General features: G+C 36.2%; 1 protein-coding gene across 4 annotated transcripts; it reads right to left on the bottom strand.

Annotated features, from left to right (window-relative positions):
- Positions 1-1,701: 1,701 nt before the first annotated feature.
- LOC110097097 (tryptophan--tRNA ligase, cytoplasmic) lies at positions 1,702-24,839 on the bottom strand. 4 transcript variants are annotated; one of them, XM_020823333.2, is made up of 13 exons: positions 24,778-24,839; positions 24,266-24,589; positions 24,069-24,188; positions 20,808-20,993; positions 20,455-20,506; positions 12,336-12,401; positions 11,981-12,067; positions 7,481-7,573; positions 6,833-6,913; positions 6,159-6,230; positions 2,698-2,766; positions 2,489-2,599; positions 1,702-2,008 (listed from the first exon to the last, which is right to left on the bottom strand). In XM_020823333.2, the coding sequence occupies exons 2-13, from the start codon at positions 24,460-24,462 to the stop codon at positions 1,958-1,960; spliced, it is 1,185 nt and encodes a 394-aa protein (XP_020678992.1). In that variant the 5' UTR covers positions 24,463-24,589; positions 24,778-24,839; the 3' UTR covers positions 1,702-1,957. The 4 variants fall into 4 exon arrangements, with proteins under 4 accessions (XP_020678992.1, XP_020678993.1, XP_020678994.1 ...); XM_020823334.2 differs by having other exon boundaries at positions 24,266-24,497; positions 24,778-24,833; XM_020823335.2 differs by lacking the exons at positions 24,069-24,188; positions 24,266-24,589; positions 24,778-24,839 and adding an exon at positions 23,579-24,062.
- Positions 24,840-25,718: the final 879 nt, after the last annotated feature.

Below are 25,718 nucleotides of genomic sequence, written 5' to 3'. Positions count from 1 at the left end.
TGAGTCGAACGACAATGGTTTGAATGACCATAGTTGGTGGACAACGATGATTGAAATGAATGTAGTCGGCAAGCCACAATAGTCGGATGAACCGTAGCCAACGGGTGACAATGGCCACAGGGATCATAGACGATGAATGACATTGGTCAGAAGGAACGTAGATGGCGGGCGACGAGGGTCAAAAGGACCATAGTCTGACGATGATGATCAAAAGGATTGTAGTCTGTCGACGGTGGTCAAAAGGATCGTATCGAACAACCGTGGTTGGAAGGATCATAGTCGGGGCGACGATGGTCGGAAGAAAGTCCAGCAGCTGTCGGTGGCTAGGTGGAAATCTGATGGCAGTAGGCGGTTGAGCGCTACAAGCTTGAGAAAGCAAGAAAGATCATTCATTTTTTCTCTTTTCCTCCTCCTGTTTGTGAAGAATGAGGAGTCTATTTATAATTTTTTTATAGTTGCATTGCTAGTAAATAGGGTTTAGGAAAAGATCAATGGCATGTTGGGAGTATTTCAATGGATGATCGATATAAGCTCTCTTGATCATGGATCATTTATCGAGCATCTGAGTGCTTTAATAATGTCATAATTCTACAATCTTAGGCTCGTTGGATTCATCTTGTCGATCCACTTGATTCATCTATAAGCACGTCACATTTGTAAATTATTTGGTTATCCAATTTATGATTTGAACCTTCTAAATGTGCTGCGGGCCTTTGATTTTAACCCATTTGGACTCATATTTGGTAGATTTTGGTGTCATTGGTTTCGTCTCTTCGAGACAATTAGTTTGAGTGTTTGTGTTTGACTATAAGTTTACTAAAATTAGAGTTCAAATGGTCCCAAATTTAATTTTAAAAATTTCTAATTCATACTTGCAACGAGATTGGTGCCCTATCAAGTTTAACAAGTCATTTTGATCTAAAATAAATTGCATTATTCATCTAATAAAAGCGTCAAACACATCAAATTTGAATTCAAAGTAAATTTTATTCAACTCAAACATTGTGAATATAATAAAAATGTCTATGTTTGGATCAACAATATCCAAGTTAACTTCCTATTAGCTTCAAATTTGACGAGCCAACCCGACTTGTCACTCTATATAAAAGATATTTTAAATTCTTTAGAAAAATAATTCACATTTACTTTCATTTATTATAATTCATACCTCCTTAAAAAATCAAATCAAAACCGTTGCAACTTTCTATAAAAATAACAAACTTAAGATCCATTTGAAACCGTTGCAACTTTCTATAAAAATAATTGTAAAGCTGTTATGAAGAAAATAATTTTTTAAATATTATATAAAATAGTTTTTCAGTACAAAAATTATTTAAAATAATGAAAAAGGAATAGCCAAATAAAAATTATAACTACGATTTGAAAAACAAGACAATAGAAAACTGTCTCAAACAAAACTTTAATACTAGAATTTCCAATCAGCCATAGGAAAACAGTTGTAGATAAGAAAATATTTTAAATCAATTTCTTAGCCAACTTGAATAGAATCGGTTTGAACCACAGATCAATTTTGAACTTGATGCATGATTTCGAGCTATTTCGAGTGGGGACTAAGGCTTCATTTGGAACGACTTTCTTACTACTTCATCAAACATACAAAATTTTCTTGAAAGCAAGAAAAACATAGTAGCCAAAAATTGTCTCAAACGAATCCTAATAAATCACATATAAATCGGAAAATTCTCTCCAATGAGTAACCCATCAAATAAATGACATCAAATTATTCAACTGGTTTCCAGAAAAAAAAAAAATACAGTATAAATTACTCTTAGTAAATCCTTACAACAACAACAACAAAAATAAAATTGAATATTTCCACTGGAAATAAACTGTGATACATAAAATTCAAATAAAAAAGGCCTTCAAAATTATTGAACATCTGCTCCCTTATTCCACACTGCAAATTGAGCAAGGGAAAATTTAAAGTGGAACGTTCTTAGCTGAACATGTGGGGAAGAGGCCTCACAGCCATGAATGCATCCACCATCTACATACAAAAAGAAATTTCTTTAACTGCAAAATACAGTAACATGGCCACAACATTAGGAAAATTTATTCTGTGCGAACCTCGGACGGCATCCGGAAACCAATCAGAACGTGCCACGTCACTTTTTTGCTCGGTGCCGCTGTGTACCAAGTGACGTGACATTTTCTGATTGATCTCTAGATTGTCCGGTGTCCGCACAGAATAATTTCTCCAACATTAGAGGAATCATCTATGAAGTACTAAGCATTTACCTTTATAAAAAAAAAAAAAAAAAAAAAGCTAATTTTAAAATGCAAAATACATATTTCTATCGCATAAATAAGATTTTTTAAATAAATATAAAAAAAAAAAAAAAAAAAGCTAATTTTAAAATGCAAAATACATATTTCTATCGCATAAATAAGATTTTTTAAATAAATACATGACAAAAAATATAAAAAGAAATAATTATATAGTAGAAGAATATTGATGATGAAATACCTCATCGGTCACTGAAGCACGAGCCTTCTGATGTCTCTCAACTATCGCTGAAAGAACTTCAATAAGACGCTTCTTTACCTCACCGGTCAACAACCGGCCTGCACCATATTCCTACTCAAAACCATAAGAATCAATATATAGGAAAATACGACAAAAGAAAATCATCCTAACTAAGCACAATAGTGAAGAAATTTATTCTCTGAAGGCACCTTCTTTATGTGCTCAAGCTCCTCATCGTCTTCAAGAAAGAAACTAAGGTACTTGACTGGAATGTCCACCTATACAAATCAAGTAGAAAAGAGAGAGAGATCAATTAGTGTAACTTTTCAGAATGGTATTTCAGGTAATTCATATACTATAACCCATGATCTTTGGTTCCCTCAAAAAACTGGGTCTCATGTGGTACTCCTCCACTCTTACTTAGCCCACTATAACTCTCGCGCAAGCCTCTCCAACTCCCTAGATCTGTAGTGCAAGCAATTCCCTCACGAACATCTCTTTCCCTTAGCCCACTAAGGCTTCGTTTGGTTATTTTGTGTCTTTCTTAAAAGATAGTTTTAAAATTGTTGTTTAACATAACGAAGTTTTCTAACGGAGAACTTAATATCAGAAAACTTTTGAAAATAGTACAAAAATAATGGTATTCAGAACGTGGTTAAAAAAAGTAGTTTTATCAAACAAATATTTTTTTTTCCTAATTTACCATTGCTAGACGGAAAAAACAGTAAAAACGGACAAACAAACCAGCCCTTAATCTTCTTCTTGCATGATTCCCCCACACCTCGCTCACACCACCTCATTTGATCACGATCTTCTATGTAATTCTCTCCGCCGTTGTTTCTCTACACAAATCCTAACTCCACCCCAAATAATAATAATAATAATGATAATAATAACAACAGCTTTCAATTTCTCACCTTTGTTACTGGCTATAATTCTAACATAACCATATTCTAATTCATAACACTAACTACACAAATGAAAGCAATTATAACCTCAGAATGCTTTATTTCTCTCTTTTTCTTGAACATCCACATAGGAAATCATACCTTACCCCACCATGGCATCTGTCAGAGTGAACCATCATAGCCTATCCTACGGCGTAAGGCGTGCCAAGCTCCATTGTTGCATAGCCTTCCCTAAGGCATAAAGCGTGCCAAGCTTCATTGTGTCAGCTTCATTGTGTCATCTATTAAAGCATGCTTCGCAGCCATCTTTATATGAGAAAACCGACAAAAACTACGGTGAGATGTTCTCCTTTTGCAATCCTCATTTTTTTCGAATATATCTAGCTCCCTATAGTAATTTCATAAGTTTATCCATTGAACAAGCAACTACCCTTTACCATTTGATGCTTCTTGCGCAATTGAAATCCACCCAGTTTACAAAAAAGCCAGTGATGAGAATTTAACCCACTTCAAATATGCGCTTAGTTGTCTAGAGAAGTAAGATGAGATGAATTGGCATGGCCAATAGTAACAAACCATTCAAAAGAAGCATTTTCAGTTATTTGTCCCTATGTTCACTCAAAATGTTCGCCACATCACTTATCATACATTCCATGGCTTACTATTTAAATTCATAATACCAAAAATATGATAAAATTGGACGTTTGAAACAAAGAAATATGTGAAATAAAAAAGGGTCTCAAGTTTAAATAACCAAAGTGCAACAAAATTATTATAATTCTTTCAAAGTCCAAACCCAAATACATACAAGGCAAATCAGTTGATCGAGAAGATAGTCCATAGATTAGAATTCAATCTTAATATCTCTCCATTGATTCAAGGTAACTGGAAAGTTATCACTTCAATATGCATGCTAAAATATGCAATATATCAAAGTCCACAACCAAACCAACTTAGTTAAACAAATTGCCTTGCCTATAAGACGAAGACTCATCCTTATAAATCACTCTAATGTCAAAACAATCGGACCTACATCGGACTCCCCTCAAATCTAAGGTTATAAGTTCTGGTCCATGAGGTCTTTTTATCAAGTAGAGTTGTGACACAACTATCAAAATTTAGAATGATAATATAAGTCAAGTCTTCTTAATAGGCTTTTCTCATCCCTAGGTTGTAAGCTCTGCATGAGCCTTCAATGCATATAAAACTCACCTCAATTAATGGGTTTGGCAAAAAGTCAACATACCCAATTACCCACTAAATCAATTTGTCCAATCAAACCACCTTACCTATAGGCCTACAGGGCAAAGCCATAAGACCCATTAATAGGCTCTATTCGTCCTCGAGATTGTAAGTCCCGCTTACAACTCTTCCAAAAGATGTAAACCACATCCCCTTTAACCAAGTCGACAAAAAACCAACAAACCCATTAAATCTAAATAAGCCTTCCACAAGGGATATAAAACCCTTACCTAAACTAAACCCAAGCAAGGTCATATGTTGATAATCCTACATACCAAAAGCAAACTCACTAATCAAATCACACGTGTGTATTAGACAAGCCTTCTTCAAGTCAAATTCGAAATCACGAATAATTGATAGCCATGTCATGCCTCCGAGCTCAAGTTGTTCAACGTCTAGTAACTCTAAACTTTTTAAGTTGTCATATTTCATGCCTTTGAACTAGTCCATAATAACTGGTACTGAAAGCTCTTTACTAGTAAATAAGCCAATGTAAAAAATAAAAAAATAAAAAAAAAGCCAATGTGAATTTCAAAAGCATGTCTTTTTGCTCAACATACCCAAGAGGATAAACTCATGATTACTAATTAGAATCCCTCGACATCATACGTCAAAGCTCTTCAACATTGACAGAATGGATCCACTGGCACATTGAGATGACCAAACCATGAAATCCTAATTAGTTTTTTCTATATTCCTCCAAACATTCCTTATTACTTAAATTCAAACTAAAATATTAAATCCAAACCTTAAATTGAGCCAAAACAACATTCTTAATCGTCAGTGCTCCCGTTGAGTAAGTTGGGCAAGTAACTATGAGAGATTGTGCCCAAATGAAGTCACAACCTTAGATCTAAATAAAAACTAACCCAACATCAGGGAAAATCTGGTTAAAATATAATAATATACCTCAAGAAAAATTATTCTTCGGTTTATCTCATAACATAAAGCAGGCTGGAGAGAGGCATTTAGCAATCAAATAGAAGTAGAACAAATAATATTTATACTAGACGAACTGATGGTCATTTCCAAAGGCAATTTCTCACTGAACTAAATACTGAGATGCATGATTTAATCAACCAAATCTTCCTTATTTTCTCCATAATATCATATTCCACTTTCAAGCTCTCTCACCCTACTTCATTATTAATTCATAATTTAAATTTACTTATATTGACAATAAAATAAATCCTTACATGCTCAGTATTTAAGAAAATCAATCAGTACAAAAGAACATGATGTAATTAGCCCGAAATCCTTGAACTCTTATCAATAACCTATCTAAGACATGTAATCTGAAAGAGGTAAACAAGCTCTTTCAAGAGTTGAAAGAGTAGGAAGTTGTGAGGTAAATTACCATCATCATCCTTATCCTAACTATTTGTAGTTAGCTGTAAGGTACAACAACCCAATCACTATTCTCTCCACATCAGTTGTTCATGATGCAATTTATAGAATAAGTAATAGTTGGTGGTAGAAAAATTTTTCATATTAAGAGTCAAAAGTACATGGCACCATACCTCCAGATTCGCGCCATACTTCCTATGGTTCTCTATAGAATCTTGTCCGCCGGAGAATGCATAACGATTCACCTATACAATATAATTACAACGATGTTAAAAAATTTCATTAGATCAAAATATGACAAAATTTAAAGACATCGTGCTTTAACTTCAATAATTCAACAATGTAGACTATACACAAAAACTTGCCTTCAATATGAATTTATAGAGAAAAGTACTAATTTAACATATTGAATTTCATAAGTAAATGAATCGTGTATGATAACAATATTCTATAATTCAGGTCGCAGCAAATTTATCAATCATGTAAAATGCATTTCTTAAGTAATTATATTCTCACCAATCATTTCAAGCAATAATTACTCCATGTACGGACAATCAAAGTTTAGATAAATATCCAACCAAATCCAACCAAGAGGAAGGGTGTGGAAAATGGTAGCAGTAGAGATAAATAAATATATAATAACCCGACGAGGAATTGAATATTAAGGACCTAAGTTGGGTCCAATCCAAACCTGGCCACAGTTTTCCAACCCAAAAATTTAAGACAATAGCTGACGACCATCTAATGGACTAAAAGAATGAAGGCCATGCTTGATCATTCAGTAGAAATAAGTTTATGAAGAACAGATAAGGATCACAACTTAAAGGTTACAAAGAGAAAAAAAAACCTTGTTTTTAATGACTTTGGGCGTGTCTGTCACATAAATTGCAGAATTAGGATCACTAGCAGACATCTTTCCTGTCTCCCCCTGCAAGGATTATGAAAATATATAGGGCAACTTATATTACAACTAGCAATGATCAACACGGAAAGTAGAAATCACAAAAAAGGAAAAGATCACAACAAATCACGTAAAAATTAAGGAAACCAACAGTTAGTGAACAGATTATATTTGGATGGCAACGGATTGTTACCCTATCGTTGCATGCGCTAAAATATTTTGGCATCCTTTGAACTGAACATGAATTAAATAATGCCGGAAATCCAAAATTGTATTTTTAAATTTAGTTGCATTCGATCATCTACGCGACATATCAATAACGGCATTTAATTGAAGTGAGATGAAGAACACCCAAAATTGCAAGGTATCAACCATCATTGTGTGTAAATGTTAACGAAGATGACTCCATTTTTGTGACAACCCATTTTAGTTGGTTCCCAAAAAAAAGAAAAAATAGCATTAGAGCAGTAAGATCTATGTGCCTCAGAGCAGCAAAAAGAGACATCCATACAGAGCCTAGTGATGTAACTCATTATGACCGTACAAGTTTAGCATTTCATTTGGAGATTAATAAAAGTTGAATGGCTTCATTACCTGAAGGGCTGGAAAAAATGATGACTCGATTAAAGCGGGCTTCTGATATCCTATCCTTGGAGCAACATCTCTAGTCATTCTGAAGTAGGGGTCCTAGAAAGATTGTAAGCAAAAGCATTTTATCAAAAAAGCTAGTCACAAAACAGTAGGATGGCGCTTCATAGCATTAAGTCTAGTATGACTAGTAGGCTGTGAAAGAAATAGGAAAGTAATTACATAACAAAAGATTGCAAAGCATATCTAACATAGAAACAGTAAAAGGATGTCTGTTTATCAAATAAACATTTCATCAAATTCATCAAAATTGAGAAATTAAAATTTGAACATTTAGTCTCTAAAATCAAAATCAGCACCATGAATCTTCATATATCCTATAATACATAGCTATTAACCAAAATATGATAATTTTATGATGTTTTCCTTAACATTAAGCAAAAAATAATAATTAATGGTTTATAATTAGCAGTGCCAAAAAATCTTACTTTTTGAGTGATTTTTCAAAACCAAAACCATTGAAAATACCATAAATGCTAAGTTGGGCATGTAGAGAAATTTGATTCAAATTGAGCAACTCACCATACTATATGGATCATCCGTAAATTAAAACTGAGCATGCGTGATTGATGACTAAAATTTTGTAGAATCTAAATGTGGATTTATACTTAGTTCCAAGGGTAGGGATGAAAGACCAATGATGTGGATTTCCATTTTGAAGACTCAAAAATCAAATTTTTTTGGAAAAAAATGATATGAGTAACCTTTTCCAACACATTCATACACTCATATATATTATAAAGAGAGATAAACAACCATCTTTTTGGAAGAACACATCTTACACCACACCATGATGTAAGATGCATCTTGACCACACACTCATATATTTGAATGGTTGAGATTTAAGGAAACTAAACATTGTGATGTAAGATGTATCTTGATCACAAATTCGTATATTTGAATGGTTAAGATTTAAAATCACTAAGTTTTTAAATATGATACTAAAATTGAAAAAAGAAGACAAGTTATTTAAATTTCAACCATTCAAATGTTATGATGAGTGGTTTAAGATATGATAAGACAAATGCGTATATATTTATAAATGATTAATAATCTAACATTATAGAGTTAGAATTTTGCTCATTAAAATGATAAAGCCACTTATCTAAATATATGTCTTTTGCCATGCATAATAAATTTTACATGCCTAAGAGTTAAAATAGCTAAAATTCATTAGTATTATAAAAGGTTAACATTTAAGTTTTAATAGCTCTGAATACTAGTTATTCAAAATCTATAATGTATGGTGACAGATGTGCAAAATTAAGTGGTTCTATCCTTCTAAATAAATTGTTAATATATATATATATATATAATGTTCCTGATAGACCAATAGCCCCACTCAAGAACAACATCATAACGAAAAAAAAAAAAAAAACCTTGGAGTTCCACACACATTTACAATTTATATTTAGTTACTTGCACCATAATACTTATAAGTGATTTCAATAATGGCCTAGATTATTTGAACAATTTGTAGGACATGTGTAACTTAATCAATACACAGTTATTTAGGTCAGCATTTGGCATGAACAAAAATCCTATAGGTGAGTACTTTGTTCTTCATCAATCTCAAGATACAGTGGTTTGAAAGTTTCCTAGAGAGGTGACCTCGATGTTCAAGACTAAAGCTTGCTTTCCAAACTTTATTTGTTATTTTTTATGTTTTCTCAATTTTAGTCAAATTTTCTTCTTTATCCTCTTTATTAGCTTTTCTTATTTTTATATAGTCATCCAGTCATCCTAGATAAAATTGATATAAATGCTATGAATATGAGTCGTTCTATACATCTAATTGCAACTTTAATATTAGTTCCATTAAGATTTGTTTAATCATTTCATCATCTTCTCTAATCTCTAAATGTTTTTCACAATATTTTCCTAATTTTCTTCCAACTATCCGATTCAATTGCATATTGTTTCTCCTCTCGTAATCTTCATTCTCACTCTGCACAATAATACATTCCACCAATCTCGTGATTTTCCCCACGGTTTACCCGATTGATAAACCACCTCCTCCTCACACATCCAACAAACCAGTCGATCCTCCCTGCCCCACTTAAAATTTGAATACCAAACAAATGTAAAACTCATTTTCATAATTTTTCCAACAATCCCTTAAGTTTATCCACAATACAAAACAACCATCACATTAATCTTCCTATCTCATCAAACTACCTCACCACTTAAAATTGAAATATTAAATCTCATTCCCAATTTTTTACTATTTCATATGTCCTAAGGGACTATCATTAATAGTTCGCAACCCACATCTTGTAAATAGGAAATTATATTGTGTACATATTTACAAAACAAACCTAAAAGGAAAAAATGAAAAGAGGAAAAAATTAAGCAACCATCTTTTCTAGTAAGGCATGCCTCTTCTCCTGAAGATAATTCTTCTGTCCTTTCTTTATATGATAATCAAATCCATCAATCTCATGATCAATTAGTAAACAAACCAGTCCTCACATGTCAAACAACCCAATCAATCCTCAGTGCCCCACTTAAAATTTGAAAACCCATTAAGGCCCTACCACATCTTCAAATATTCTTCAACGATCACTTAAATTTCTCCACAATCTAAAACAGCCACCATATTAAATTTTGAACATCTTACACCTTATTAGACCTCCGCCCAATTAGAATTCAAATATAAATCCCATTATCTATTTTTATCTATTGCTTACATCCTTCTAAGGGATTACCACACATAGTTCCCAACCTTTGCCTCTTACCTCTTGTAAACAGGAAGCATATTTATAAAACAAACAAAACGGGAAAAAATAATAATAAATAAAGTAGAAGGGAAAATAAATCAAGGTACTCAACTGGCATATATCTTCTTCTTCCCATAACTCTTCTCATGGCCTTAAGATCTTCTACCTCAAGAAATTCTACCTGAAGTCAAGGTTCAACTATGTCTACTGTTCAAAATTCTTGGAACTGAAGGTTTGAACTGCAATTCGGTGTGCAATCTAGTGATATGTTCAGTAACTATTCTTTGAAATCTCTATCAAAATAATCTTAATCCAGTTGCATTAAAATTTTCAATTTCCATCTTATTGAGCAATATTCTAAGAGAGTTATATTTATTGCCAATTGAATAATCAGAATTTGAATTAAAATCAACATTGAAATTTACTATTTCTTCATAATTTAAAAGAATTATCATGTTATCTTAAGAAATCTGAATTTTGTATGCAGCTTAGCAACATAAGTCAGTTTATTAGAATATCCATGTGACACAGGCGCTTAGAAGAGGGGCCAGTTAAACCAAACTGGCTCCTAACTCTCTTCCTTTAATTTTCTTTTATGTTTGTTTAATTTTATTATGGCTATTTCTTTAATTCTTTATTTTATTTTTTTCCTTTTTTTTTATTTGCTCTTCTTGACTTTAAAAGCTTATCAATAGAGGAGTCCTTAACAAGAAAAGGCAGATTTTGCAGAGTTAGAAACATGGCTAGAGAGTTCCCTAGTTTCCTGTATCCTGGAATCCCACCAGGTGGTGGCTGAACCCCCTTTCCTCCCCTTCCAGCAGCCCGTCAGCCCCTTCCAGCCCAGCCCGCCAGCTTCCAGCCTTCCTCCACCTTCTTCCAGCACTTTGTAGCCAGTAACAGCCCTCTTCCAGGCCACCGACTGCTCCAGCACCTCCTCCTCTACCCTGTAGCTCCTTCTTCCAGCACTTAGAAGCCAACAAGCCCTCTTCCAGGCCTTCGACTGCTCCAGCACCTCCTACTCCTCCTCCAACAGCAGCTCTTTCTTCCAGCCGATCAGTACCCCATTGCAACCGGCCAAGAACGTGCAAAACTCCATCACGAAGGTATGGTTGCTTCTGTTCTTCGTCCATACACCAAGAAAACTGCTGCCGGCCACCAAGAACTGCAGTTCTCTTCTCCTTGGTCTAGAAATCTGCAACAAGAACCTTCTCCAAAACATCTTCAGCCATCAAGAAGACTTGTCTTGACTAAGGAATGGGTGAGGAGGAGGTGAAGAATCTTCTGAGTTGATCTCATGATTCAAACAAGAGACTTGCTCATCAATTTCTACTTTTTTGTCTTAATCTTCCCAGTTGCTATCCATCTCTCCGCCTTTGTACCTCCTTACTATGTTCTCTAGTTTGTACCCTTGGTCAAATAAGGCTACATGTATTACACAAACTGATTAAGGTTGGGTGGGAGGAATGACCGAACGCCAATCTTCTTCCCAGGATGAGCAGTCATTGTTCGTGTTTTATGATGCATCACATTCATAAATAAAAGACAGGAAAATTAATTGCAAACTGAATCAAAATGTAAGTATATCATCTCAGGCAACATAATTAATCCACACCAACAAAGAAAAGAGAGGTTAATCTAAATGAAGAAGTTTCTATCTCAAAAAGTTTTCTTCTGCATCATGCATACTTGCTTACTAGAAGGATTTCATCATCATGCAATACATTACCTGATCAATGGCACAAGGTATCAAGCAACGTAGATTGTCATAGCCAGCAAAAAGATGTGGAAAAGAGCTTGGGAATGATGGAACAGCCTGCATTTCAACAAGGTCATGTATGATTCATCATTGCAAGAATTATTTCAAAGAAAAAAAATTCTTAGTGAATATGCCAAGCAGGACCAGGTGTTCATTCCTTTCCCTTTCTATTCTTATTCATTCTAATGTATAGTATGATTTGTGTGACCCAGAGTAAGAAGTAAAACTGAAAAGATCAATCATTCAAAGCTTTGTACTCTCGCAAGGCAAGCTATTGAGAAAATTTATAGCTCGTTAAATGAGGTGATTAGCATTAGGATAAAACCTGAACAGGCGGAAAGCTGATTTTTCCAATATGATCTTCATGAGTGAAGCCAAAGATTCCCACAACCTGTATTTAAAACAAAATGAGAAATGCAACAAAGTAGAGAAAAGTAATACCAATTCAGCCATAACTGCAACCACGGAACGCGCACAAACTATCAGCATGTGTATGTTTATGGATGCGGTAGCTAAGTTCTATCATAAATCCCACAAAGGGTTCATAGTTTAAAGACATAGACATTCATTCCGTACAATGGTACCTACCGTCTGTAACAATGTTAATGACTAAATTTCCCTCACTTTCCAATTCCCCAAATGGGCATGCTCCTTTTTTAATTATGGTGTAAACTGTAAAGGAGTCTTAGATCGGGTCCTTCCTATATCAATCTTGTCGGTCTTTCCTGGACCGGCTCTTGGGGGCTGATTTGGAGGGAATTATTTAGGAAATGTTTCTTAATTGAATAGGGCAAATTTTGGGGCTGATTTGGAGGGGATTAATTAGGAAATGTTTCCTAATTGAAGATGGAAGATTTGAGGGCTGATTTGAAGGGTGTAGAAAATTCTAACGCAAAAGATTTACCATATCGAGTCAGAATTGGTTTAAACACTATTACAATAGGTAATACAATGCAAACATTATAAGCAAATATCATAGCCGAGATTCAACAATCATCCTACCAGCATCACAAGTAACTCACTAGCACCACAATCTACTCATACTAATATTGAAATTAAAACTCTATAAGTGGTGCATGTTAATGAAGGGGTGATTGATAAATTTTTGAATATGCATCCTTTTACAATCAATGGGATGATAAAACCAAATAATTCTAATAAATTAAATTACAGCATTAAGAAGACATTCCAAGGTATAGTGTCCTTATGAAAACAATGTGAATATATCAGCATTCCAACTGTGAGAAGATGCTCATGATTGATGAGAGAGACATTAACATAATAAGTTTTGACCTAATAAAGTGATTCCTTAGGCAGACTTCAGGAAATGATTTTTAGAGTAGTATTCCAATGACAAACCGCATTAAACTGACAAATGATTTAAGGAAGTAACAGCAAGGACCGAAAACTAGTTAAGAGTATGAGGCCTAATTTGCTCAAATCATCAAATTTGTCTCTTGTATTCGTTAGCATGAAGATCATAAGATTTATAATTTATTTTATTTGATAGAAGACATCAGAAAGTGACTATCTGCTGTCAAATGTATTATCTTCAGAGAACTGATGGCTCAAGCTGTACATAGAAGGAAACAAGGATTAATGTCTATAAAGAGAAAAATTATAGAAAGCTGAAGAACAAAGACACACGAGTGAATAAAGATTCTCCAAAAAATAATCATCAAAACCACCAATTTATAAATATCGAAGAATAATTCTCATTGCCCTCACTGCAAAACTGCAATTTAATTATTAGCAATTACTTGAATTATTACAGTAGTAATCATAAAAATATTTCCCTCCTTTAGACGCAAGAACAGTCCATTTTAATAGCTATACGTGAGAGAACAATTTTAAAAATCAACAAAAAATTTGTGACAAAAATATAATAGAGGTAAGACACTAAAAAACATCAATAAAGGACAAGAGAAGCAACATTATATTCAGCCTAATTATCAAGAATTAACATTTATGCCTTATCAACAGCACTCCTGTTTTGCAGTCCCAACAATAACATTCGGTATCATATCAAAACAATAAATGGTACATTATTAGCTGCTAAGACCTCAGACTTAGGAGCAACCTAAACAAGCAATTCCACGTCTTGTATTTACAAATGACACAACAAAAGTGTGCAAGCAGATTAGCAAAGACAGCAAAATGGATAGAACAGTACCTTGTTCTAAGGAGAAGGTAAATTTCAGTTTTAAAAAACTAGAACTGCATCTTCCTAAGCCTTGACGAAAGATAAGCAAGGGCAATTCAGCCTCCTAACTGAAAAAGGCTAAAAGCAAAAAGGTCCTGACAAACTACTCATAAGCTAACTAACTAAAAGCAGTAAAATGCTAGTGGGTGCGTTTCCACTAACAGAACGACCCAGCACTGGAGATCGGTCCCAGCAGGACTAGCTGTTCCGCAGTCCAGCCACCCTAAGATGCTCCGCATCATTCCCCCCTGGTGCGAAAATGTTTTGGCCTGCAGTGACGGTATCTTCGTTCGCGTCCTCTGGGGAATGGTAAGGGAATATGTCTGCTACATTGAAAGTGCGTGAAGTGTTGAATTCAGCAGGTAGATCAATAACGTAAGCATTATTGTTAATCTTGTGGACTACAGCAAACGGCCCGAATTTCTTGCGGCCTAGTTTTGAGTATGATCCGCTCGGGAGGCGCTCCCGTCGAAGACGCACAAGGACCAAGTCACCTGCGTTGTAAATATTCTCCCGACGGTGAATATCTGCATGTTCTTTGTATTTACTGTTGGACTGCTGCCGTTGTAATCTCACCTTGGATAGCATATCCGTGAATTGCTCCGCCAAATTTGAAGCGGCTTTGTTGTGGCATTTCGGTAGGACTGCAATATCAACAACGGTGTTTGGTAATTTACTATAAACAATGCTAAATGGACACCTACCCGTCGACCGGTTTGGCATTGAGTTGAAAGCAAATTCAGCTTGCCCCAATACTTCATCCCACAGCCTAGGATTCTCCTGCACCAAGCAACGTAGCAAGTTACCCAGTGTGCGATTTACCACTTCTGTTTGCCTGTCCGTTTGAGGGTGGTAGGACGAACTGAGCTGAATCTGTGTGTTTAATCTCTTCCAGAGTTCCCGCCAAAAGTGGCTTATGAACTTTACATCACGATCTGATGTTAAGAAGTGAGGTATGTCGTGTAATCTTACGATCTCACGGAAGAAGAGGTTTGCTACAATCAAGGCATCAAATGTCTTTTTACATGCTATAAAATGCGCCATTTTAGAGAATCGATCTACTACAACCATGATCGAATCATTACCGCGGCGGGTACGAGGTAAACTGAGCACAAAGTCTAAGCTCAAGTCTTCCCAAATGGTTTCAGGAACTGTTAAGGGTGAATAAAGCCCCATGTTTTGACGTCCGCCTTTATAATTTTGGCAAATGGAACATCTCTCCACAAAGCGTGTCACATCTCTTCTTAAATGGGGCCAAAAGAATCTCAATTACAATTAAGAAATAGTTTTGTCTCTGCCAATATGTGCGGCCAAACTACCCCCATGCAATTCCTTTATGATTTGTTGTCTCCACGATGATTTAGGAATGCAGAGTAAATTTCCCTTAAAAAGGTAGCCATGCCTGATGGAGAACTCATCACTCGGTTCCTTGTTGATGCACTTAAGCCACACCTCGCTGAAATCAGCATCATCATGGTACATTTCCTGTAAACATTCTAGGCCCAAAAACTCCGTCTGTAGCTGAGTGATCAGCGCCACCCGGCGGCTCAATGCGTTGGCGACACGGTTCTTCTTGCCGCTTTATGTTTAATACAAAAGTAAATTTCTGCAAAAATAAAACCCATCTGGCATGCATCCTGCTGATTTTTTTTGCATATTGATGTACTGTAAAGCCTTGTGGTCACTATGTAAAACAAAATCTTGCTGAAGTAAGTAGTGCTCACATTGTTTTAATGCTCTGACGACTGCATATAGCTCTTGTTCGTATACCATCCATCGCTGTCTTGGGGCGCTTAATTTCTCGCTGAAAAATTCGATTGGCTTATCTTCTTGAGAGAGCACGGCGCCGACTCCAATGGACGAAGCATCAGTTTCTACAGCAAATGGTTTCTCGAAGTTAGGCAGAGCGAGAACTGGTGCTTTTGTTAAAGCTTCCTTTATAACATTAAAACTTCTGTTATGCTCTTGTTCCCACATGAACCTCTTTTGTTTCAACAGGTCAGTTAACGGTGCCATTAAAATGCTAAGTTCCTTAATAAATCTTCTATAGAAGTTTGCCAAACCATGGAAACTTCTGATTTCACTGAATGTAGTCGGGATCGGCTAGTCTTGAATAGCTTGAATTTTTCGGGGGTCAGCACTAACGCCCTCAGCAGAAATTCGGAACCCAAGGAAGGACACCAATTGAGTGGCAAATTCGCATTTTGACATATTCAAATATAGTTTGTGCTGCCTCAATATTCCCAGAATTTCCTCCAAATGCTTCATGTGCTCCTGAAACTATTGCTGAACACCAAAATGTCGTCGAAGTAAGCAACGCAGCATCGGTTCAAAAAAGGCTTTAGGACCTCATTCATCAATCTCATGAATGTAGCCGGTGCATTACACAACCCGAACGGCATCAGCTTCCATTCATAGAGACCTCTTGTTTTGAACGTCGTCTTCCACTCATCTCTGGGTCTTATTCTGATCTGATGATAGCCGCTGCGAAGATCCAATTTGGAGAAGTAAGTCGAACCAGATAACCTTTCTAACATCTCTTCAAACCTCGGCATAGGAAATCTAAACTTCACCGTAATCTTGTTGATGGCTCGACTGTCCATACACATCCTCCAATGTCCATCCTTCTTTGGCACCAATAGCACCGGTACGGCACACGGGCTTAAGCTATGTTGGATCAACTGCTTATCCAGCAACTCATCCACGATTTGCTGAAGCAACTTGTTTTCATTCGGGCTAAGTTTGTAATGCGGTAGATTCGGTAAGGATGCTCCCGGCGTGAGTTCTATTTGATGCTGAATAGAACGCATTGGCGGCAATTCGGCAGGTTGCTTGTCCGAGCACACATCAGAGAATTGCTCCAATAGTTTGTTTACTTCATCCGGACGGTCATTTTCGGAAACAGAATCTACCACTTCCTTCACTATTACAGCTAACATGCTTGAAGTTTCTCTCCAACCACTAATCATTGCCGCCACAGATACTGAATACAGTGATATTTTTCCCTTGGACGACTTGATTTCAGGATTCGAACTGCCCGATAATAAACGAAGTCGTCGCCCCTTCCAATCAAATGCATATGTGTAGCCCGACAGTCGTAAATTGCCCCTACGTCATATTTCCATGGCCGCCCCAAAATAAGGTGACACACGTCCATATCGAGTACGTCATATAAAACCTCACTCGAGTAGTGCTTGCCAATAGAGAACGAGACTCTACATAAGTCTGTCACCGCCATCTCCATCCCCTTTTTAACCCAACTGATCTTGTATGTGTTAAGATTCTTAGTTGTTTTCAATTGCAAGGCTCGAACCATAGCACGTGAGACCACGTTCTCGGTGCAACCGCTGTCAACCAACAAGTCGCAAATCTTCCCACTAACCGTGCACTTGATTTTGAACAGGGCATGTCTTTGCGATACGTTGGACTGTTTCGGAGCAAGCAATAATTTCTCCATTACACAAACAAGTTGCTCCCCCTCATCTCCCACTACATCCTCATGTGATTCTTCACAGTCTGCATCATTTTCTTCCAATTCCTCATCACCGTCCGCTTCAACCATTTGCAACTGAGGTCGTGTCGGACATTCATTTGTTTGTGGCTCTGCTGAAAGCATCTAAAACATTTGATATTTGCCGGTTTGGCATACGGATTTTCTTTAGCTTGTACTCGCCCCCATGGCAAACCCCTCTGCTCCACATTTTTATTAGCAGCTCCATTGGGACCGCTGACACCTGGAGAATTGATTTGTTGCTTAGCAACTTGTGGTGTAATAACACTATTTGGTCTGTTGTTCTCAGCTAAGATTTCTGGATTCCGTCTATAGTGCCCACCTCGGTTAGGCCGCGACTGTTGCATTTCTATCTTCAGGGCGTAGTTGACGGCTTGGGACAACGACCACACATCATTTAACACCAGCTTATCTTGAATTGACTCTTTCAATCCGCCAATGAATCTAGCCAACATCTAATTCGCCGTCTCATTTAGATTATTGCGGGCGCTTAACCGATAGAATTCCTCAGTATACTCGTTAACGAATCTATGGCCTTGAACACAGTGCTGATATTGGACATACAGCATTTGTTCGTAATCGGTTGGTAGGTACTGTCCCCGCAATAATTGTTTAATTCGTTGCCAGTTTCTCACCTGACCCCGTCCCTCTCTACGCCTTGACTGGATCAGCTGTTGCCACCATGCGCCGGCCCCTCCTTTGAGTCGGCAAGCACGTATTTCACCTACCTTTCCGGCTCAATATCCATATATTCAAAGAACGTTTCCACTGTTCTTTCCCAATCCAGAAAATCCTCGATGTGCAACCTGCCATCAAAATATGAAATATCAAGTTTAACCTTGAACTCACCGTGTGTTCGAGCCGTTCCTCTCGGACGCCTCCGCCTTCTGTAACCCACTTCATCATCGGAATCTGAAATTTCTAAATTCCGGAGATGGTCGAGTTCTTCCTCCGAATCAGACGCTCCAACGATCTGCGACCCTCTCTGCCGCGGCTGCTCATTCTTTACAGCGCGTCTGTTTCCTGGTCCAGGATGAAATGCAGTGCGGAGATTTTGGATACGGTCCAGCTTTGCACTGATCTCCCTCACCTCCTGCCGCAACTCATCGTAGAGACGGTGCACTTCAGCAGCAACTTGCTCCATCTGCTGCGACAAGCATTGTGTTCGTTCCACAATGCTTCAAGGCTGTTGTCGACCCCGGGTGGTCTACTGCTTTCCGCCATCTGGCTCTGATACCAGTACTGATGTAGGCACCAACAAGCAGATTAGCAAAGACAGCAAAATGGATAGAACAGTACCTTGTTCTAAGGAGAAGGTAAATTTCAGTTTTAAAAAACTAGAACTGCATCTTCCTAAGCCTTGACGAAAGATAAGCAAGGGCAATTCAGCCTCCTAACTGAAAAAGGCTAAAAGCAAAAAGGTCCTGAGAAACTACTCATAAGCTAACTAACTAAAAGCAATGAAATGCTAGTGGGTGCGTTTCCACTAACAGAACGACCCAGCACTGAAGATCGGTCCCAGCAGGACTAGCTGTTCCGCAGTCCAGCCACCTTAAGATGCTCCGCATCAAAAAGGCTCATGAAGCTCCCAATGTAGTTATAAATAAAATTTATAATTTTTAAGCCAATACCTATGAAGCATCACATTCATTCAAATAAAATAAATTTGCAGCAAGTGCATTAGTTTCATAATTAGTCACATAAGTCTATTACAATATCATCTAGTTCACGCTATGTTTACGATTGTGACATTATTGTCATTTATGTGGACATATCTGCTACATTTATTGTATTTCCACTAGCCGAGTTTGATGTGATATTGGGTATGGATTAACTCCTTGCTTATCATAATGTTATAGATTATCATAATAAGAAAGTGAAATTGTGTGAATCAGATATGTACCTTTTAACTTCAATGGTATTAAAGGGATAATATATTGTTTAGCATCAATAATTAAAGCTTGCAAAATGATTTTTCATGTGTCAATTAGTTATCTTGTTCATGTAGTGGATAAAAACAAGCATAGTGTTAGTTTAAACAGTGTGTCGCCTTCCAAAACCGGTGTGTGATGGTAAAACTTTGGCTAAACCTCATATATTTGCAATTAATATGTATAACATACATATTTTCATACATGTATAGAGAGAGAGAGAGAACTTTTATGCAAAATTAAATTTAAGGTATATAATCTTCAAACACAAAATCAAGGTCATCATCCTCTTCAATATCATTAAAGCTAGCGACATTTAAGATTAAAAGCATTGTTAAGATTGATCATCAATTACATCTAGAATGCTCATGATAAATGATTCTGGTAATTGACAAGAGATTTACTTCTTTTCACATGATGGAATCCTGCAAATCACCTAGAACTTAAAAAACTGATTGATTATCATATTCAAAAAATGTTGCAGAGTACTAGTTTATAATACATGAAAAGTGAATTACATAGAGGTCTTCTAAAAATTGCTTTAAATTTCTCACTCATAATCCATAGATTGTCCAAACATTATGAAAACGATGAAACATCATCCCTTAACTAACTTTCTTTGGCATAGAAAATTATTGATTTAAAAACTAATAAAATTGAATGGTGTTAATTGCAGTTAAATACTAAAGCACTCTGGAAAATGACGAAAGTCCATCTCATATAATATATCTTTAAGAGGCATGCATAAATAAATAAACATAAATGATTACTTAAACTGATAATTAAACACAGTAATCACCTTATTGAAAGTTACACATTTTGCAACTCTGACCATGTTTTGGTAAAAGGCACTGCAAAAATAAAAAATAAAAAGTTTCACGTTAACAACCGTTCAATGAACGAAAATCATTTTCATATGTTGCACTACTTCTACATTAAAAAAAACTAATTTTTAATCATACTATAAGCATCACTAAACTTGATGACAATTCTGAGAACCTGCATTAAAGCTAAAGCAAGCATATTAGTGGTATTAATTAGCTTAGCTCCATAGGAGATCAATAGAGGATAAAAAATGTTATTGAGTGCAGCAACAAATCTAGTAGCATGTACATGCACGGAAGTGTTTTAGAACATTCAAAGAAAACTTACCCACCAACATAATCAAAATCTGAAAATATGAATGTTCTTGAAATATCAAAGCCACAAGCAATGATATCCTTCGCATTCTCACGAGCAAGTCTTCGAGACTCTTCCACTGACAAATTCTTCCACATGCACTTTTCATCATCAGTTAGTTGAATCACTAGCGGAACCTTGAATGCATCCTGCAAATATCTACATACATTTGCAGTTAATGAACAATTACTACTTAAATTTGCAATATTTAAAGGAATCTTTTCTGTAACAATAATACTGATGAAAAGAATTTTCAGTTAGAAAGTGGCCCAAAACTGTATAAATATAGTAATCAAATATAACTTAATGAAGTATGGAGGTTTGATTCATTTGAAAATTTATAATCTTTCTTCTGATTTGACCACTGAAAATGTTGGGAAGACCTTTTATAGTCTACTAATTTCAGTGAAGATATAGTTGATGCAGCATATAACAGAAAAAACAGAAAAAAGCTAGAATTGCTTTTTATGTTGAATTGGAGTGGTAACTTTCAAGGTATCAATTCGGAAGAGCAATAGCTGATGCCCAAATTTTTTGTATGGTTATCTTGGAGTTATACTTTCCTCAAAATTTAATGTATTTACTCTTACAAAGGCAGCAAAACAGTTCATCCTACATATTTTGTAAGCTCGTTTCTAACAAAGTGGCATAATTTGTAACTTACAACAACAACAACATCAAGTCTTTGTCCCACTACGTGGGGTCAGTTATATGAATCCTCTTTCTCCATTGTGTCCTATTAAAAGTCAAATTCTTGTTTAAATCTAATAAAGAAAGTTCGTGTCTAATATTTTCTAACCAAGTCTTTTTAGGTCTACCTTTACCTTTCTTAACATTAGTCCATAATTTGTAACTTACATTAAATTAAAAATGCTCTGCAAGAAAACTGATCGCACATGGAAAAAAAATAGTTAAATAAAGACCCTTGGTGATTTTCACGAGCTCTGGGAGTTGAGAATGCTTGTCTTGACGAAAAGTCACAAAAAAAAATTCAAATTTATTGTCCTAATATTGAGTAAAAGAGAGAATTATTAAAAATCTCTTTAATATTTTAGTTTTTTTGGTACAACATACAATGCACGGGATCTATTCTTGAAGTCCTGCATTGATCTAGAGAATAGTTCATGAAGGGTTGGTCAATCCAACCATCCACCATAAATAAGTTCATAAGGCAAAGCTATCCTCACAATTTGGGCATCATATATCTTAAAAAGATCAAAGAGATCTCATTCATTGAACGTACCAGCGGTAATGATTCTCATATCACTACTAAGATTGAAGAGGATGTAGCTAAGAGTTCACATTCGCGATTGGATGATCAATCAAACATCATATATGGAAAATCAAGACTCCCAAAGCTAGCCGTTGGATCAATTTTTAAATCATAACATAAGAATAAATAGGAAAATTTTAAACTTATTTGATTTAGTATATATTTGAATTTAAATTCAAATTAGGATAATTCCTTTTGGAATTTTCATGTAATTTGAACTTATCTAGGATGTTATTATAAAAAGATTTTTTTTTTCTTTTGGAGTTTATTTAGTTATGGATTAAATCAATTCTTGAAGGCTTTTAATTCTACATAATAAAGGAACCCAAAAAATTTCTCTTGAAACCCTACCTCTCCCTTCTATTGTTTTCCCCATCCCCGAAACTCTTTCTGCCTGTCAAGTAAAAAACCACAGGACTCCACTTCTATACCTATAGCAAGGAACCGCATGAAATATTTTCCTACTATTGTGGCCAGCCTCTGATATTGAACTCTACTCTGTAATTTATTACAGTAACCATTGAAGCAAATTGTCTTATTTTTGCTGTACAAGAAGACAACTCCACTGCACCGGAGTTCTGCTACAGAAATAAAATCATAAAAATTTGGCTTCAGGAATAAAATAGTGAGAATTATGTTGTCCAGCAAACAATAAATTTGGTAATTGCAGGTCATTTTAGTAAGAAATCAAAGACGATTCTACTATGAGCAGTACATTGCCAAGGAAAAAAAACACAAAAGCAACAAGTTGCTGCTGTCGAAATGAAGAACTTCAAATCAGGAAATGACTAATATCATCCACAAACATAAAGAGTCGAAACCATCAAGTTAGTAACAATGCATCAATCTTTAGCACGTGATACAAAAATTGAGAGGATGTAAAAAAAATGCAGAACCACTTCTTAGGGAAGTCAAGAAAGAGGTGAGAGCAAAAAGAAGAAGAGAAAGAAAGTCAATCAATAGGTAACAATGTTATTACATCCAATCTAGATGATCAAGTAACTAGATTATCAGAGCAAATAGCCAGTCTAATGAAGTGGATGAGAAAGAAAATAAAAACCACTGCAACTAGTCAGAGAAATGGGGATCAGAACTAGTGGGAGATCAATCAAATAGTCTAAAGCCAAATGCAACCATTCAAATAATAAAGGAATCCAATCTGGTAGGAGATAAATCAAATCATATCCCTCCTCTTCCTTCTCTGTCAAATGCAAACATGATCAGAGAGAATGAAAATGAGTATATGAATACCACTCATGAAGGAATGATGCAACCATTCAAATGATATGAAGATCAAATCTAGTGGGAGTTCAATCAAAATTTTAGAGATATTAAATAGATTGTCAATTTATCCTTCATTCCTTATGCAAGTAAAGCAGCATTTGCTTTTCAATTTGCTGGGGATGAGGAGTAAACACCAAAATAACGGAACAAGCAAGAAAGTAAAAGCAGCGGAAAAAATAACAATAACCTCTGTCTTGACCCTCTGCGGTGTTGTATCAAGACCTCTGTAGCACTCCGCTCTTTGTCGTTCAGAGCTGGGGCGCTCGGGAATAAAGCGTTGGGGCGCTCGGAAACGCAACATCGGAATGTTGTACAGGAAAAAAAATCATGTGAGACAAAAGAACAATTTGATTGATCAACAAAATCAGATTCCACACATAATACAGTTTCCACTCTGTTGAACTTGCAGGATGGTTGTTTATAGAACATTAACATAAGCAAAACAAAGAAGCATTCTATGGAACATTGCACATTTACTAACAAATTTTTGTGGTCCGCAACTAGTGTCTGGAAAATAATTTTCTGGAGTTACATCACAATAAAATCTATGGATATAATGATGAAGCAATTCAAAACAAAACGAAAAAACAAATTATTAACACCGATAAGCAATACAAAATTAATAAAAATATAATCAATAAATAAAACAAATCTGCATTTGCAAATCAAAAGATTACTTGGTGAACATGAAGGGCACCAAATGGCCCAGGTGCAGAGCCTCTGATGAAGGTCCCCTCCCCGTATAAAGATAAAACTTCTCCCCCCTCTCGTAGACATCAAGAATTTCATTCAAATCCCTAAAATAACCAAAATCCATATCAAACTAATAGTTCATTGCCAAAAAATGATGAAGTAGGGAAGAAAAATGAGCGACCTGTGGGCGAAGAAAACACCACGACGGAGAAATACGTGAGCAGGGCGCGAAGTGAGGCGCTCGACACGGTTGACAAGGGATTGATCAAGCCGCTGGCATCCAAACTTTTCAATCAGCTTTTCGTAATCTATTTTTCCCCCATCCTTCGCCGATACCTCCCAAGGGTTCACCACCTGATTGTCTTCCTCCGTCGCCATAGCTGTTGACGCTACTCCAACAGATTTCTGATCATCTGCTATCGGAGTTCGAAATCAAAGTGGTTGAATAGAAGAAAAAGTTATGGACCACTTGGTAGCAGGATTTGAGTAGAATTTAACTTAAATTCTGTCAAAACGGTAAAAATCGCAACTTTAGGGGCTGTTTGGTATCGGATTTACAGCGGGATTTAAGTCGGATTTACGCTAAATCCAGCCAAACAGTTTTTGTGCGCGCGTTAAATCCCGGGATTCAGCCGGATTTAGTAAATCCGAGCGGGATTTATCTGAAGAAGCGCGCGAAAGGGAGAAAGTTACCTCCACAGCCAGCGAGCTCCCGTTCTTGCTTCCGATCAAAATGCCGTAACTTCCGATCCGGGTTGAAGTCGTCGCAGGAGCGAAGTCGAACAGCCACGAAGGAGCCGAAGAAGCGACGCCTGCAATCTCTACAGCTAGGGTGTCAATATTTGGGCAAATTATTGGGTCAGGTGACGGAAGCCATCTCTCCGTTCTGTCGCCAATAAAAATGCGCCATCTGTTAGGATTTTTTTTAATTTAATATTAACGCTTTATGTCTTTTCAGAGTTAGCGACCCGACCCGATAACGCTTTTCATTTGAACTTTTAAGCATTTGCCGCCCTATTTTTTCATTTTGAAAGCCGCGAAAGACTCAAATAAAGACTGCTGTAGAAGAAAAAATGAGCCAGAAAATTGCAGAGAAGAAATGGACTGCTCAGCGAAGAGGGATGTCGAAGAGGGAATGGAAGAGGGAGTGCATGAATCGTATAGGATGCATGAATCGGAAAGGATGCATGAATCGCAAGGGGTAATGCATGAATCGGAATCGGAACCTAACGTAGCCGGAAATTCCTCTGGTTTCAACATTTCGGTAAGTTAGAAAGTTCTAAACTGACTGTTTTAATATTATCGCCGCAGAAAGAAGACGTAGGTTTCAGTTCATTAGTCTTAGGATCTTTGATTTTGCGATTTTTAATAAATTTCTTTTGTCGAAAAAGTAAAAAAAAAAAAAAAAAGAAAATATAATGTTGTTGTTTCTTAGCTTTCATTATTGATTTTAGGTTGAAGATGATAAATAAAAAAAATGAACTTGTCGATATGGTTGCGCTATGGTTGCGCTATGGTTGCGCTATGGTTGCGCTATGGTTGCGCTATGGTTGCGCTATGGTTGCGCTATGGTTGCGCTATGGTTGCGCTATGGTTACGCTATGGTTGCGCTATGGTTGCGCTATGGTTGCGCT

This window comes from Dendrobium catenatum, unplaced genomic scaffold (genome assembly GCF_001605985.2).
Source record: "Dendrobium catenatum unplaced genomic scaffold, ASM160598v2 fragScaff_scaffold_54, whole genome shotgun sequence".
Taxonomy (NCBI): Eukaryota; Viridiplantae; Streptophyta; class Magnoliopsida; order Asparagales; family Orchidaceae; genus Dendrobium; species Dendrobium catenatum.
The sequence above is the reverse complement of the archived record's forward strand: the minus strand, read 5'-3'. Positions and strand labels throughout refer to the sequence as shown.